This window comes from Parus major, chromosome 5 (assembly GCF_001522545.3).
Source record: "Parus major isolate Abel chromosome 5, Parus_major1.1, whole genome shotgun sequence".
NCBI classification, from domain to species: Eukaryota; Metazoa; Chordata; class Aves; order Passeriformes; family Paridae; genus Parus; species Parus major.
Genome location: NC_031774.1, coordinates 56588267 through 56606580, shown reverse-complemented (window position 1 = coordinate 56606580; position 18314 = coordinate 56588267). Strand labels below are relative to the sequence as shown.

Here is an 18314-nt window from a genome sequence, read left to right as displayed (position 1 = left end):
GTGCTGCTATCAGCCCCAGGCAGTAAATGGAGTCCTTTATCATCTCATCCAGGTAAAAGCACCCAGATGCAATGCCATAAAAAGTTGCTAAACCTTTACAATATTAGGCTACTCAGGCTTAGAAGAGACTTTTTACAGAGGAGCAGGTCCAAATTCTGTACTGATAAAATCCCTTTGTTTTTGTTTTTTTTTAAGATTCCCCTTTGGAATCAGTGCTTCTCCTAGTCAATCAGCCAGTTTTACTGCTGGGTATTATATACCCATGCATGTATTTTGGGGAAAAAATATAAGGAGAGAAGGAATTTCCATTATTCCTATTGTAAAGCATATTTAGTTAAATACAAACCCTTAAAAACCCAGTAGGACCTGTGAAAGCTGCACACTCAGGCCCTGGGGCTCACTGAGGAGTGGCCCTGATCTATTTTCAAGTGTATCCTCCTGAGCTGACACCGAAGCCATCGTGACACGGTGACAGCAGAAACTGTGGCACAAACTGAGGTCAGCAGAAAGCAAGCTTTAAGAACCTTTACATTCTCTTCTCTCAGAAAACTTATGTGATGATACCTTCTTTGATGTTTCAGAAAATGTAATGGTGTTATGGATGAACACATATATAACATGTATTTATATAAAATAAAATTAATGTACAGTTGCCTTTTTTAAGCAGTCAATTTTCATTTGTAATTCTTCTGCTTCTTTTTCCACTTTGATGGTTTCCTGCACAGCAGCTTCAACGAGCTGCAAGGTTTCCTGTGTTTTTTTCCTCATAGATGCACTTCCATGTCATGGAATATATTTTACAACAATATATTTTTTTGAGCAAGGGATGCCATCACATCCCTGACTTCTCTATGCCATAACACAAATGCTAGAGGTGCGGGAAGCTCTGATAAATCTGCATTTCCTTGGCAAATCTTCAACTCTAAATTCAATTAAGCTTCTCCTAAATGAAGAGCTTTGATGGATATGTTATTAAGTGAAATTTTGTTTTCTTTCCCCAAAATGCTCCCATAAATTTTAACTGAATAGTTGGATTTGACCTTCCATTTTCTCACAGAGAAATGCCAATGCTGACATGCTAAACATAAGTATATAAATATACAAATATATAAATATATAAATATACAAATATACAAATATATAAATATATTTATATATAAATATATAAATAATTACTTTATTTTCTAACAGAAAACTGTGAAAGGTAAATATAAAAATTTTCTTGTCAACTGAACAAACACTAGAAATAAAGGATACATGTGTACAGCCCAATCATTTACGGATATAAAAGGAACAGCCTCTGCAAAAATAAAATTTACTTTCAGATCATTAACTAAAAAACCAGCTTTCTTAAAAAATACAAGATAAATTAATAGATCAAGAGCATTTATCTTGGCTTAGTATAGATAACAAAAATTGCAGTATAACAGTAGTGGCATTAAAAACACCATTAAAAAGTGATGAAAATTAAAATTTTGAGAGGCTTGATTAAAAAAAATCTTAGAACTTTTTACCCCAGAAAGTTCAATGACAAATCTCTCCCCATTACATTTATGAGTTGGAGGAAGAAATGTTAGTATGTATAAACTGAATTCTTATCTGCTACTGATTTTTTTTTTTTCCAAAAATGGTGTAACAAAGAGAACAGATTTTACTAGTTTAAAGGAAAGTTTGGAAAATTAGAGGTTTTCTGTATGGCATCTTTAATATGCAGTGCACTGCCAAAAGGCTTTCTTATAAAAGCATTGACAATAGCAGTACCCAGAGTATTCAAGCAAGTATCTTCTTTCCATTTGTATTTTTCAAGGCGTTTCAAAACTCTCTCTTGGATTTCTTCAACTTCTTCCCTTTTTTGGTAATATTTCTTGGCAAGAGCAGTTTCTGTATATTTTTTGTGGTGTTTCTCCAAGATCTCTCTAAACTGGGTTATGGAATCCTCATATATTTTCCTGTAAAAATACATGTCATTTATTTTTTTTCACATGAAATCATTGTTTATAAGGAAAAAAAGCCTATAAATTCATAGCATCCACTCAGTTAATTTGCTGTTATCATAGGAAGAAAAGTTGGATTATATTTAATATGTTAATATTTGGCTTTACTTTTTTATCTTCCAGCTATATTCAAGGAAGATTATGCTGTATGTAACAAAGAAAAGTCATGATGTAAAAACCAGCCAAACCTCCCTGTTCTGAAGGGAATGTAGACCATACCATATTCAAAGGCAGCCTGGAAGATGACAAATGTGTTTTTCCCTGTTTAATTATCATGAAACTCACTGCAGGCCAAAGTCTCTGCTGGTGCATGTTGGCACAACTCCATCCATTTTGGTGGAACTGGATCAAAGTTACAGTAGAAGAGAATTTGGCCAAAACTCCCATATTCAGAGCAGCCTGGTGCACCACTGTAGCTGCTTCCAAGGAGATGCTGAGTAATCTCTGTCTGACTCAGGGAAGCCTTAAACACACACAACAGTCACACTGAAACAACAGGACTATTCATACTTAAGGTTAAGCAAACACTTAGATGTTTAAGTGGCAAAGAGCCAGAATGCTCAGCTTCTTGTGGGGCTGCCCTGTAAATAAACATTACACTAAATGCAACTTCACTGACATCATGTGAGCACATAGCTATGAATTACTGAAGTAGGTAACTTCAATTAATGCAGGAAAAGCATATGTCAACAATGGAGAGGCAAATTTAAAAATATTAAGTTATTACTACACCTAAAGATTAACATGAAATTCCTTTATGGGAAAAATTATGGTGCATAAAAGCAATTAAAGCCAGAAAGCCACCTCTTAACCTGCCCCTACTTTAAAGAACAGCTCTCACTGCTTGCAAAGCACATGGGACTTCTCTTTAAGGAACACATTTTATCTCAAACTGCTCTTAATCATTTCATTGCAGCATGACTGAAAGGCTGCATTTGTCAGTCCTGGCTGACCACTGGCTGTGCCAGGCAAAGGGAGGGAGAAAAACTTATATCCAAATTCAATACTAGAATCTTCTTCTCTTACAAAAGGAAAACAAATTCACAAGGCAAAACACAGTCAGATTCTCATTTTCAAACCAAACTACACTCTAGGCATGAGTTCCTGTTAAACTGACTGTTAAATTTTAGGGGAGAGAAGTTGTAGGTCAACACTGTGAATCAAACCTAGGAATTGATATTTCCCAAACTTCACAAAGAAAATGACACAAACCTCGCTTTTCTACACAGGTGGTCTCAGGAATCTAAGTTTTTTGATTTACTTAATATTTCTGTATACTGTACAAAATTTCCCAGGTATGAAAGATGAAAAATATTAAGTTATATTTAATTAAATAGATGTTACAACAAAAACTGATCAAAAAATAAATTTGCTAATAAATTTAGAATGCATTACAAATAAATTTAAATAATATAATTAAGTAAAATAATAGGTTGGAACAGGTACATTTCAAGCTTGTGAATATAATCCTAAAACTTTATATTCTTTTCCCAAAATTTACTTTTCCACAGAGAGTATTCCTGGCCATACACAGTATAGTTAGTAGCCTTGAGTAATCATCACTAGTCTTTATATTTTATCCAAGTAATTTACATTCTCCAGTTCATGCAGATAACACAGACTATTAAGAATTCACCACTATTCACATTAATTAGAAAATGTTTTAATCTAATTACAACAGGAAAAGAACAGCACCCACAACCCCTGAGCATTATGTGGATAGCAATTTATTACTTTTTCCTTCTTCATATCACTTATTTTCAGGATTAACTTCCAGTTCATATATGCATTGTTATATGTTCTTGAAACAAATAACAACAAAAATATGTGGAACATTTCATAAACCTCCATTATAAGTGCCTAATTAAACACAAACTGATCTGTCCATATTTTAAAAACATCTTTCCATCTAAAGCAGCATGTCCTCAGTGCCCCCAAATGCCAGACTAAAAAGAACATTCAGCTCATAAAGTTCTAAAGACACTTATTTTTCTTCCTAATTTAAATATTTAGAATTTGCTGAATGCACATCTTGCTGACCTGAACATATCAAATGCTTCGGTGCAGAGAGACTATATCTGATGCACAGTTTTGAAAAATACATGAATTAAATTTCTTTTGTGATTTGTAGTCATGATGTCTTATAATTAAGCTCAGGAAAACAGATCAAACACTTTCATGTTGGAATTGAAACTAGTTATCTAAAGAAGCAATTTAAAAGTAATGCTTCTTTGGCTTGTCAGCTCAAATTAGTGAAAGCCAAAATGGCTCAATCGTATACTCATAGAAAGCCAATTTAGCCTTATTTTTCACCAAATTTAGAGCTCTGAACAGGAAGAAAAAAGATAAGCTACTAAGTGAGTTAATTAAAGGCTCTCAGGCATACTGTTTCTGCTGTCTTGGACAACTGGCAAAAAGAATGATTACAAAAGACTCAAAGCCAATGTTTTAAATTACCTAAATTTACAACTCTAAACTGGTATTTAGGTGTCTGGAGGGGTCTGCCATGACTTTTGTACCACAGGGCCAAGCAGCCTCCAGCCCCTCACAGGCAGAGCAGTGCAGGTGAGCAGCTTCAAAAATGGAGATCAGTTTTACTTTGTTCAATAGGTCTATGGAGGGTTACCTTGGTACAGTTTGGAACATTGCAGTGAGAATCCTCAGGGTCTGTTCTTTATTTCATGGACTCCAGGCAGCTACATTACACAATTAATAATTTCTTTTAAATACTGAGTCTAACTAATGAAGATGAAACACCTGAGATGCCACTCACTGAACAGAACTGAATTTACAATTAATGCTGACTAGAAGCTTGCCCACAACTGGTCTTAATATGGTTTTACACCAGGCTTTTCTGAGCCACTTTCTCATTTTTCAGGACCCAAGACTGAATTTGCATGCTTTGTGGTTATTTTGAAGAACATACAACAGTATACAAAAACTTGATTTGTATATTCTGATAATCTATGCAATTCATATTAAAAAAAAAAAAAGGAAAAGCATAAAGTTATCTGAATGCTTGTAACTGTTACTGAAAACATTAATTGTTTTTATTTATTGGGCTTTTCTTGAAACAGTAGGCAATCGTACAATGCTCTGAAAAATTGTAATAGGCATTTGGGAAGCAACTGACTTTCAAGAGTTCAGATTTTATCATAGTTCTTTGGCAACTACAAAATAACATGATCTCATAGTAAGGTAAACAAAAAATTATTTTAATAATTGACTCATTTATAAGTGACTATAAACTCCTGAAATGTTTGCAGCAATTTTTTCATGCAGACAGCACTAGTTTTGCTGATCAGTTTAGTCAGTACTATTGCTGGAAACCTCATCTCATGTGATCATAGATACCTCTCATTTTCTGTAGCTTCCTCTAAAGCTTTAATTTCATTTTTCAAATATTTTCCATGCTTTTTAAGAATTGTATAGGTGGGCTTCCAGCTGTGGACAAAGTAAAGAAAAACCAAAATCATATTAGTGGTCTTTCTTAGTAAAATAACATCTAGAAAAGAAGACAACAAGTTACTTTAGCTAGCTTACAAATTATTTATAAATCTTTTGAAAGTTAAACATACATGGTTTTAGTACAGAAATCTTTTGCAGGCTGTCCTGGTTTGGGACAGATTTGGGAGGAATATATTTATTTTGTTAATATTTTAAAACTGAAAATCCAATTTAAAAATATATATATTTAGAATTAAGAAACATCACAAAGCACTTTCTAAGGAACTAATGGAATGAACTTCACAAATTTTTGGAGCTACTGCTAAGTAATGAGGTATCTAAATCCACATTTTTTGTCCTCGACACATCAGCATCAGTAAATCCTTTAGATATGCTGTATCCTCTTGCTGGAGACACCCACAACTTCATTCTCACCAGCATCATCAGCACCCATCTCACACCTAAATGCAGGCAGCAGTTACAGACTCAGAATTTCCTCCATTTCCTAAGCAAGTCCTGCTCAGAAAGCATCAAAGTGACTTTCTTACAGCAGGATGCTGTAGATGGAACTGAGAGCAGAGCAGCTTCACAGAATACTTATGACAAGAGCAGGACTTTCTCAACATCTAGGCATTAGAGATACCTCTGCCTTGGATATGGGAATACTAGGAAAACAGGCAGATAGAGTTTGTGATTCAAGTGAAATTCTGATGTGATCTTTAGGAGAGGCATATTAAAAAGTTTTTGAAAAGAAGGTATTCTCTCTGGGGAAAAAAAAAAAAAAAAGCTATAAGAAGCATGAACCATCCAGCACTGCTGGCACAAATTGTTGGACACCACTGGTAATTAAAAGTGGAACTACAAAATGTTACTTCACCATATCTACTGCAAATTCAGCAAAATGCTGAATTTCAAAAGGGTCAGATTTTTTTTCAAAAGCAGAACCTAACCTAAATAAAAATGTGCTTGTAGACCAGACACAGTGATGTTCTTTTACTCAGGAAACTCCATTACCTTCTTTGGAGGAAAGGAAAAAATCCTGAGATCTAAAATTCACAGAGATTTTATTAATCAGAGTGCACATGCAGAGTACAAGCTGTGTTGTGAGTTACATTTTTCATTCACATCTGTTCTGTGGACATGGGAAAAACATGTGGTACAAGAACATTGGTTTGTGATCACAAGCAGGTATGCAGGATTCAAGCAGCTCATTTACTTGTTTGCTAAATGCATCACTGTCTCATGGATGCCCTTAGTAGCCATCACATTTATTTGTCCTTCCTTTCATCAGCCAGGGTATAGGAAAGATCTTTATCCACGCCACTCAGTAAAATTATCCTGCAGTTTGGCTAGTGGGACAATTTTCTTTTCCAAAAGACAATAATTTCTCTACCTAACTAACAGCATTCTGAGTTCATGTGGCTTTTTTAAAATTATCTTCTATTTCCATGAAACCCCACCATCCTTGCATCCAAATTTAAAAACTGTAGGAGAAACAACAGAATTGAAATAGGTTCCAAAAGCAGCATTTCACTATTTCCTACTGCTCTTGGATCAACTTTTCTAGTCTGACTCCTTCAAGAAACTAAATATTAGCAAAATGTGATCACTTGTCTAAAAATATGTTTGATTTGGGTCATTTTCTGTCTTCAGGTCTTTTTTACGTTGACCAATATGGATTTTTTCAGAAAACACAGTATTATCCCAATACATCTATCCCATATATCATATTTTCACTAGACTTGCTGAATATAAGAACCTTGTATTTTGTTCAAAGTCTTCAAATCTGCTTCAATATACTCATAATGTCTTGTAACCCAGACAAAACGTTGTTTCTCTGAGAGCCCTACTGAGCTCTATCACTGGCAATTAGTCAGCTGTGAGGGTGATTGTGACTCCAAAATAGTATCTGAATTTACAAAACCAACATTAGAATCATGTTCAGTATAGATGGAGTGTCAACTAGAATAAATTTTAGAAGTTTGGGGTGATTCTACTGTGTAAGTGTTCTAATTGTCTGATCTTATAGCCAAGGCTTGTTTATTGCAGTTTTCAGTCTGTCGTTAAATGACATTTCCAATAATTTAAGACACAAAGTCTCTACTCTTCTGCAAGCATTGTCCTTCTATGAATACATGTATTCATTAATGAGTCACTTCTCATTTTCAGTCTCTTTACACTAATGCCATTAATTATTCTTTGTAGGACTTGAGCCAAAACCCATTGAATCCAATGATTAAAATTTAGATCAGATCCTTAGTTCTACCCTTAATTTTTCACTTCTTCATTTGCATCACTTAACAGTTTGTCATTTGCAAACAGATTTGCAGATTCAAACAGATATCAAAGGAAGCAGTGTGGATAACTTCATAAACCTGTGCAAGTGTTTATTTTATACAACATTGGAGGCAAGAACTTAATGGAATGGAAAAATAGATTTTTTTTACCAAGGTCAGATCTTTTCTCAACTCTTTTAATGGTAAAGCTACAAATCAGTATTGAACAGCAATTCATTCAAATAAGCCAGCCACTACATCCACTTTATTCACTAATGATTCCATTCTTTCTTTTTCTTTCTGAGAGTTCAAAATAAACCTAGAAAGGATCCCAATCCCATCTTTACTTCCTTCTTTATTCTCAGAAACGCCCACACTCTCCATTCACACTGTAAAAAAAAAAAAAATAAATTCAAATGTGTGTCATAGATATTTTTATTGAAGTACTTACCTTTAGATATAGAATTGCAAGAAAACAAAACAGAATTTGCCAACAAATCCTCACTCCAGCTGCTGAGGAACTAGTCAGATTGTGAAGAAATGGAACACTCTGATGGATTTTTATCACCTGGTACAAACTCTCTGTATTGTCAAATATAGATTTGCCTTTTTAGCTACCCTTGCAAATACCTGAGGTTTTAATTTTTAAAAATTATGTGTCAGGGAGCTAAAACTCCTTGTAGCTAAATTGTGTCTTGAAAAGCTTCTAATTACTAAGATCCAAAAGCGATCACCACTTAAAACTTAAACAAATTATCTGATACAAACATTTATGTGAGAAAAACTGAATGGCAGAACATTGCATTCATCAAAAGATTGTGCCCAGAAGACAAATTTTGCAGTCTGGAGCAAAAGTGATACTGGAATCTGCCAGCAGAAGCACATGCATGTGTGTATGGAGTATTTAATCTTGAGTGAAAATATGTATAGAACAAAAAGTAACATGAAACATGTTGTGAACAAAGAAAAGAAAGCTGTTCCATTTTAGGAAGTCTTTTTTTAAACATTATGTTTAATATTGGTCAAATCTGACAAAACTCAGATGCATCCAAGTGTAGAAAAATTATGTTTCTATTAGCTTACTACATGAATACTTTAGTATGCTGCAAAGATAGTACCTGTGATCTTCTGAAAATGGGGGTTTTAATAAAAAAACAACCCAAAATTAAATGTAGTCTGCTTTTCTATAATTCTTCTTCAGTGGATGGGTAATACTGTAATTTTTATACCTAAAGATTTTTAGTTTAAAAAAAAAAGAAGAGAATATGAAAGTTTTCTTTAATATCATTGCTGTGAGAACACACACACACGTTTTTCTCTTCCTTCCTCACTGACTTCCTTAATGCCAGCCACAGCTCAGAGTTCAGGCTCTTTTATACTCACACATTACAGATCTTCTTGCAGGTCTCATTCTGCTTTTGCAAATCATCAAATGCCTCGTTGCCATTTTTTATATTTTCCTCCAACCAAGAAATTTGATTCTTTTTTTCTGTGATTTTTGTAGTGCACACTGAAATTTAAAAATAAATTTTAAAGTATATTCATGCATTTTCTACAAATCCATGAAATAAAAAGTCTGCATTCAGAATTATTAAAAATGCCTTCCAAAAAACTTAATCTCCATAATGCCAGGTGAGTGAACAGCCTGCAATTAAGCAAGGTAACAACAAACTGAGTCAAAACATAGGGATTTCCAGCTGTGTGGTGAGTACCTTAATTATCATCTAATATTGTGAGACTGCCATGATCTGGGCTGTTTCTGAATCCCAGTCTGAAAAGAACTGAAGTAACTATTATCAGTATTCCCCAGCTCAGTGTTCCCACTGAAAAACTCCAAACCACGCACTGCTCACTCACTCTCTAGCCAGAGCCAGGACCCTCTTTCAAACATTTGTATTCTTTTGCAGAAGCCCAGAAAGTCAAATATTCTGAGTGGGAAAGTTGACTACAACTTATACCCCAAAAGGCATATAAGCAGTTAGTGGAAAACAGAAAAATTAAAATAAAAAGGAATTTTACTCAATGTAGGAATGTGTAATGTATGATAAATTAATATAGGACACAGGTTAATTAATTTAAAAGTGCATTATAATGAAAGGTTCTCAAGGACTATGATATTTGTGGAGATTCTTAAGGCAAACTCTTAATTCTGCCTCTTCCAACAGCAGACAGCTGATAACGCTTTCTGAATGAGTGATTAGAGGAGAACCCATGTTGTTGAACATGATCAGTGTTCTCTTCACGAGTAAAAGCTGTGAAAACTCATCTCATGTATGCTCATCTTGCAATGCAATAAGCACAACTTGGTGAATTTTTTTTCTCTGCATTCTTTAATTCATTTTTTCTATGCAAGATTTCAGATTTATCAGTGCTAAATCATCCCTTGCTATCACTGCTGCCCTGAAACACTAAATGCCAGAGAAGGTGGCCCTACACAGAAGTCAATCACATCCTGCCCTTCTCTCATCTATCTATTCAAATGGGAAGAGCATCTTAGTGATGCAAGATGGGTCTTGAGTTGTTGGAATTACTGCTCTGGAACTTCAGTTCATCCTGAAGTCTGGCTCTGGTTTTGCACTACTTGCTATATACTTAATTTTCAACAGCATCTGCATTTATAGCAGAAAATCAACCACATCTCACAGAGAAACATCAGTCAGTGAAAAGCAAAAATTTCTCAATGTAATTTAATAACTTGGGTTATCCTTGGGTTATCTTCAGTCCCTTAATATTTTCAATATCTAAAGTCAGTAACTTGCCTTTACTTAGCATGAAGCATAAATATTGGACAAGTGACATGGCTTCATTTCTGTAAATAAACAGCTGGATGTGGCAGAACCCTGTAGACGACTTTCTGAGATTTACCAAAATGTAACATAACAGTATTAACAAAATACACACTTCACATCTCATGTAGTATTCCTTACAGATAAGCACTTCTGTGAGCTTTCCAACTCACCCTGTGCTTTCACAAGCACCTGGTGGGTGAGATCCATTTCACCCAATATTAGTGCAGAGACTCCTTCAGAACAACACACCCATGGCTGCAGCTACACCCAGCTGAGGAAAGCTGACACTTTTAAAGTTTACTTTATCTGACCCACTTTAAACTGTTTCTTCAGGGTAAGTAAATCACACCCTAAAAAGTGCCTATATCCCTCCACGAGTAAGAAAGGGGCTGTAGCCAAATAGCCTGATGAATCTCACACGGAAAGACCAAAGTTGAATGCTACAGCTGTTCATCTGCCAAGTAATACACAGAGACAAAATTACATCAGTGTTACTATTTTTTGCTAAGTTTTTGAAAGACTTAACCCATAGTGCTAAAAGCCTGTTTACACATATTTAGGTATCTCTGAACTGAACACAAAAGCAGCTATGCCATGTTACTACACAGCCTTCAGATTTTCCCCAAGAGCATTTACCCTAAGCCTGCATAAATGTTAAGAAAAGCCTCATCTCAAAGGTTCAGTTGTGCGACTGGAGAGTTAAACCAGAATACAAGGTGTTCCAGATTTCGTGTTACAGATGTTTTCATGTTTAAGATGCTTCAATTTAATTGGAATAATCTTCTTAATGAATAAGTACTTGCTTGGACACATCAGTGAAAATTATTAGGAATGTTATAATCAAAAAGAACACCAATTAGATGAGAATTTTTTGGTTTCTTTTATATATGGAGGTTATGTGCTTGAATATCTACCTATGAACTACCAGAGGTGAGCACAGATGTTCTCAGATTGTTTGTGGTAGAGAACTATTCTTCACACATTCTCATGAGTGATTCCATATAGTAGCATGGTTAAAAAATATCAGTCCAGACATAAGTCCATAGTATTGTGTTGTCTGTAAGCCCTGAGGGAGAATAAAATTGGTGCAGAGCAAGACTTTCTCTTTGGGTTTACTGTTTTGAATTTCAAATAAAGTAAACAGCTGCTTGATTGCAAAAAAAGAAGAACCAGGCTTGAGTATGTAGTAGCAACTGAGAAAACTTTCATTATTTTAAGAAAACAGAAAGAGAGAAGATGGAGTGAGGCAGAGGTCCAAATCTGGAAAGAACAAAAAACATGAAGAAAGGGAGGCAAGTGGCAGATGTATTGAGCAAGCACAGCTGAATCAAAGGGCTGCCAGTGACTGTGAGGAGCTGCAGAGTCAGAGCAGGAAATGGCGCAGCATGAAACTGGCTGTCCATGAGGCAGCTGAACAGCCTCAGCTAAAAGTCGCGAGCAAAAGCAAAGTCTGCTGGGGAGAATGAGCAAGTATTGATGGCTAAGGATGAGGCAGGGTGAGAGCAGGACACGGGACAGCTTCCATTGTTTATCCTGCTTCCGCCCCCGAGACACAGAACATATCCCAGGATTAATGAAACAAAATCAGTGTTCAGCATCCAATAAAACGATAATTTATCACTACTCACAATTTATCCGATGATCCACGTCTTTCTTAGTACTGCGAGTTTTTTCTATCTGGGAAGCTTAAGAAGAAAATTAACCCTTCATTATAAACATATATGTGAGTGGAGCTGTGAAACAAACATATGCTATGCAGCATTAATTGCACAAACTCTGATTAATAATTATTTTAGCAAAATATTTAAATAGAATATTTACTATTAAATAGCTGTCAAGACCCCTCTCCACAGCCTCCCAGCTAACAAAACATTATGTAGGCAAAGAACAAAAGCTTAATATTATACATTTATTTGAAGTTAATATAACTGTTTAAAGCAAAAAATATCATTGCATGCAGTGCATAACTAATTGTTAATAAAAAATGTATGATATAATGACCTACCAAGCTTGACCAGAATTTTGTCCAAGTTGATCAAAACCTTGTCACTCATTGTTTAAACTTCAAAAGAAAAATGTAAATCAAGGATTTACACAGTCGAAAGCCTTGTTGATAGAATAAACAAGTCAAAATTGCAAGACAATACCACACATTTTAATATAAAAGGGAGAAATGTAGTTTTAATTGCATTTGAATTACTATCTAGTGGAACCAAATTTCTCACTAATGGTGCTAAGGGACCACTAAGAGTCTAAACCACAGTTAGGAAAAAACGAGATTTATAATTTTGGTAAAGCATTGTTTCTGGAGCAGCTCTGTTTGAGAGGCTTAATGTTCTTAGAAGGCAATGAAGAACACAAGGAAAGATGTTTGCATATAAAATGTGTAGCCTGAACCCCAGCTAGTTACTAAGCCTATGGACTGCAGTGCTGCTGATGGAAAAATTCCTTCAGCATCCTGCACACTGCTCCTGTACAACCACCAAGTCCATTTAAATCAAAGGTGTATGAATGCCAAGTGTGCTTAAAGACAGAATTCTCATCAAATGGAAAACAGATTGTTATAAATTCTTTATTCTGTTTGTTCCGTGCTGCTGTGTGCAGAAATCCAGTTATGAGTTTTTACAGAGATGGGAGGTGAGCTCTAAAAGGGATGCAAACACCCCTCATCAGAACGCTCTGGACACAGCGCGTTGGATCAGGAGCATCAATAGTGAGTGAAGTTGTCCGGGCTTTAACTGTCCCACAGTGGCTTCCCCATCACACTGTGAGAGAAGCAAAGCCACGACAAATTGGTGATGAGATCCTAATCCAGGATAAAGTGGAACAGAAAACAACTGCAGAATTTAACTAAATTGGCATTAAGGCTACATCCTGCAGCACTGAGGCTGTGGGAGCGGGAGGGGGCGGAGGCAGCGTTTAAAACGCTGGGTGTTTGGCAGAAATGAATTTGTCTCATAGTTAAGGGAGGATCAGAACACCTAATCCAAGTGACTGGATTAGCACAGGCTGTGATAAAAACTCCGAGAAAGAGAGAATAGTTTTACCAAATGTATTTAAAAGATTGAAATTCTAGTTCCTAGTGCCTGGAAACATTTAAGGTAGCAAATAAAAAATCTTCTGAAAATACTAAGAAAAATACTGGGAAATGCCACCTCAAGCCACAGATCAAGGCAGAATATTTTTGCTTTCACACCATGTGAAAAAAAATCCAAAGTACTTCCTTACTATGAAAAAGAAAATGCAGTTTGGAGCATGTATTAAGAAGTTGTTCTCTAGAAACATTTTAACAGTGTTTCTTACCTGGTTTTCTGAACCTTCCCATAAAAACTAAAAGATATTGGGGCAAAAAAATTTTATTTATTGTTTTATAAATTGCAACAAAGTTCATTGATAGGACAGACTGTATAGCACTATATTATTAGATAGAGACTATTATCACATAAAAATACAAATAATTTTATCTTTTGAATATTTTTATAGAATAGTACTAATACTTTTGCAGAGAGAATTAAAGTGTTTATTTTCTTTTACTGTAGTTTTACAACGAAATTATGAAAAGGGTAAAGTTGCAGAAAATAGTGCTTCAGAAAGCATGCATATATAAACTACTTGTTATTCTGGTATTGTTAAAATGAAGTAGTGTAAGTGCAAATGTCAAATGCTATTCTGTGCTGTGAATTAAGAGGATACAGGTGTCACTAGCAGAAAGGGCTGAGAGATTCAATTGCACTGGTAATATATATGGTGTTTGCAGATTTTAAAAACAGTAGGTAACACCACTCTGCAACAAACTTTTGACATCTGATGTCTTCCAGGATATGACTGTAGCAATGACTTATTCTTGGACATACTGCGGAAAAGTAGCATCAAACTATCAGCCAACTCAGGATGACAGATTCAGAGGAAACTCTCCTATGAGGCTGATATTTTTGTTAAATATAAATATGTAACACACACACCTGGGTAAAGCAGCTTCAGAGTGCATCTATTCTTTCTAGCGGGGCTATTCAGAATGCTGCCAGGAGAAAAGTATTATTGTGCATTTTTGCATGGCATTTATGTAATTTTACAGAATTCGATCACAGCAAAAAAAAGTTTTAACTATTAGAAGATTGCATTGGTACAGAACCCACAAGCAAACTGCCTGACATGGTCTCAAGCCTTTATAGCACTAACATTAATAATGCCACTTCTCAGTAACACATCTGGCAACAGCCAGGTTCTTCATTAAAAGGTGGAAAATACCCATAACCTGTGAGGTAAATATCTTCCTTAAAATCTACATCTTGATTCTAACAGCTGTAGGCTGTGAAACAGCATTAATTCCAGTTGGGTCTTATGAATTATTTTCCTTTTAGGGAGGTTCTTTTGAGAGCAAACCTGTGCTTTTCCCATGCCGTTTATTACTGTTTATGACTGTAAAGGGACTGGTTGTTTGAATCTTCTTGAAACTCATAAGACCTTACATTTTGTGACTTTTTATTTCTGTTGATAAAATAAAATTAAAATGTGCCTCTCATCGTGTTGATTATGGTCCCCTGCCTTTCTTTTACCATACTGTTGTAGGAAACCCTGGAGAAGACCTGAACCCCATGAGCCGACCTGAAGCAAGCACCCATTGGATTGCCACAATTTTCTTAGTCCAGCACATACCAAACAAAAGGCTTTTGCTACAGATTACTCCCTAAAGTCCTGGGATTTAAAAATTAAAACTATTTTTCACTTTTCAAAGTGAAAAAATGATGGGGGGAACTTCAATCCTGTGGGACACCTCAGGGGCTGCGGAGGAGGGCCACAAAATGGCGGCGTGAGAAACGGGGCCCGAGTTTCTCAGGGCGGAGAGTGGGGCCGGGACCCTCTGCCTTTGGGGAGCCATCAGCACTGGGAAAGGGACCAGAACGCCCCGCACTGTCTCGGGCGCTGCCAAAAGTGAAAGGGGGAAGAGCCGTCCAGAGACTCACCCAAGGACGAAGGGGCCAAAGCCCCGCTGACCGGCGGGCGCTGCCCCTGAGCGCCGGCCACGCCCCGCGGGCCAGCCCCCAAGTCCCGGGGCACCTCAGCCCCGGCCAAGGGTGCGGGGAGGGCGGCAGGTGCCACCTGCTCACCGCGCTCCGTGCCGGGGCTGCTGGCAGCCGGGGTAATCGGGCAAGCCCGAAGCAGCTTCGGCGGCCGCGAGAAAGAGCTGAGCCCGTTCACCCAGCGGAACAAACGCAGCGACGGCCGGGCGGCCTTATCGCCAGCGGCCGCGGAGCTCCGCTCCCCCGGGGACATATCGGCGGGCCGCGCGTGCCCCCAAACCACCCGTTTGCCTGAACTGCGGGACTTCTGAGGGAAAGACCAACATTTCTGAGGGAAAGACCAATATTTCTGAGGGCTTCGGGCGAAAAGCGATGAGGATGCTCCATCTACCGGGGGCAGCGCGCAGGCGGGCGGTGGCCGGGCGGGGAGAGGAGGTAGCGCCTCTAGAACGGGACATCGTCTGGAAACCTGCTGGGGGTTAATTACACACATAAACGCTCCGGGATGTGGCACAAAAATAAGGAGCTGTAGAATGTAACGTGCTTTATCCAACCCTTCAGGTCCCACTCGTGTTGCTGAACCAGCAGGTGGAAATCAGTCTAAATCCTCCTTCCCTCAAGCCTTCACGGGCCCGACCCTCAGATAGTTCAAAAAGGCATTAAAACATCTCCCTTCTCATCCCGGAACAGTGATTCACGCTAAGGATGCTGGGGAATGCCGACGCCTGCCTCAACACAGATTGTGCTCATAAAATTTTGTGTGTTTGTTTATGGAAGTGCAGAATCACAAGGCAAAAATGCACATCCCGGTGTGCAAGAAACTAGAACATGACGCTTCCCTCCGCACTTGGTTGTTTTTTACTCCAAATTGAGGCAGAGGATGGATTTAATATTATCAATAAGCAAAGGGAAATAAAATGAGGGTAGGGTATAAACTCGAGAGGGGGAAAAGAAATCTGCCAGTGAAAGAAGAAAGGATAGAAAATAGAAACGGGACTGAAGAGAGATACACAGAAAATTCTCCCTGTCAAGGCATCAGTCAGATGCGATGCTGCTTTCAGAACAATTCAACCAACAAGAAGCTCAGCTTCAAAGAGAAATAGCTGACCTACCTGGCTTCAGGTCAGACATGAGGAAGGGGAATAAAAAAGAGAGGGATATGGAAAGAGGAATGTTCTTTTGGAAGCCAGTTTTCTACGGTCTCTGCTCTGTGGTGAGGCTCTGTCCTTTCCAAGAACATCTCTCACCTATTTCCCTGCCTGTCCCGGAGGGTGAGAGCCGCCTCCTTGCCCTGCTCCCTAGGGACACTCTAATTCCTAGATGCCCCTGGGGCTCTGCATTTGCCACTCCATCTTCCCAAAACATTCAATGTTTTCCCAAGGAGAAATTGCTTCAAAGCTTTATCCTGCCTTAAGCCATTCCTTAAAGACCCTCTAAACTTCTCGAAATGGGAATTTAACAGCAGAATAGCAGGAAACTTCAATGATGCTCACTAAAACCTCGCCGTGTCCCGGTAATTGAAGTAGCAGTGCCAAGGGAGGCTGAGGTTCCCACAGATCCGAGGACCCCAGTTCACCCGGAAGGTGGTCAGTCAGTTCAACAGGCTTTGGATAAATCCAACAGGGACTTCCCGGTTAATTCCCCCTACGGCATGTTCCCACCGGGGCTTGCCAAGGCCCAGGAGCTCCTTTACCCATCTATTTATTATAAGGACTCCCAAGCCGAGGTTATCACTCTGTACCCACCAAAAAAAAAAAAAAAGCCTTCTGAAGCTGCAGAAAGGGGAGCTTTGTATGCCGCTGTTTCAGACTTGTTTGTTTTCTCTTCCCAGCAGAATCCCTCTAAAAAGTCCCCAACTCACCCCAAAGCCATAAACAGCCACTTTCATAACCGATGGCAAGAAGGAAGGGCTCTTTCATAGTATCATCTCTAATCAGCGATGAATGGGTTGCTTTACTCTGAAAAGAAACATAGTCAAGTCAGGGCTCAAAAAAGGATCCCAAACCTTCTCCCCACTGCTGGCAGACAGCCAAACCCATCATCCTGTTAGTGGATGGCCCTGGTGCTGTCTCTCGTTGAGCTTCATGCCCCTCTCCTGTGTTCTGGTGGCTCCCCCCAGTCCTGATGGCCGGCTGTTCCAGCTGATGGAAACCCAGCAGAGAGCACAGGGCACCCAGTGCCTCTAGCAGTACCTGTGATCGAGTTTGGGGAGGTCTCTGGAGACACCTGGCCAGAAAAAAGCAGGGAAGTGTCGCTGCCTGATTTATCGGGATAAGGGATAGAAGGTTCCTGTCCTTGTGAAGGACATGCTCCGGGGTAAATTTTCTCCTTGAAGCAACACTGTAATGCTGTAACCCAGGCAGATGCTCACCTTCAGCTGTGGCCCAAAACCCGTTTCCAAGCCCGGGGTGGTGCCTGACTCCCACATGGTACCCAAAGCTGCGGAGGAGCTCCCTCCCAAGAAAAGAGGTACTCCAGTTCCTGAGCAGACTTCAACCACAGCAAATCACCTCCAGGAAGGGCTGGAGTCCAGCTCAGTGCCAGCGCCCAGGCCAGGGATTTCTCTCGAATGAAGCCTCAGAAACATTTAGACACCTCTGTGTATCTGACTGTGGTTCTTCATTTCCCCCAAACCCGCAAATTGTCCTCATTCCTGCTTTCTGCTAAATAAATTTTGTGACAACCCTCATCCCCATCCTGGGAGAAGTTGTAATATTTAAAGGACTCGAATGTACAAGAAGATGAGAGGAGGAGAGGAGAGGAGAGGAGAGGAGAGGAGAGGAGAGG

At 38.3% G+C, this 18314-nt stretch overlaps 1 protein-coding gene across 1 annotated transcript in view; it reads right to left on the bottom strand.

The window, feature by feature from the left end:
• Positions 1-18222, bottom strand: part of C5H14orf39 (chromosome 5 C14orf39 homolog) — a 31192-nt gene extending 12970 nt beyond the window's left edge. The window contains exons 1-9 of the mRNA XM_033515349.1: positions 15471-18222; positions 14469-14524; positions 12512-12568; positions 12135-12191; positions 9101-9227; positions 5349-5438; positions 1762-1949; positions 1258-1300; positions 655-775 (exon numbers count right to left, since the gene is read on the bottom strand). Coding sequence (XP_033371240.1) covers positions 655-775; positions 1258-1300; positions 1762-1949; positions 5349-5438; positions 9101-9227; positions 12135-12191; positions 12512-12560 — 675 coding nt within the window. The 5' untranslated portion in view covers positions 12561-12568; positions 14469-14524; positions 15471-18222. The remainder of the gene's footprint in view (positions 1-654; positions 776-1257; positions 1301-1761; positions 1950-5348; positions 5439-9100; positions 9228-12134; positions 12192-12511; positions 12569-14468; positions 14525-15470) is intronic.
• Between the last annotated feature and the right edge of the window lie 92 nt (positions 18223-18314).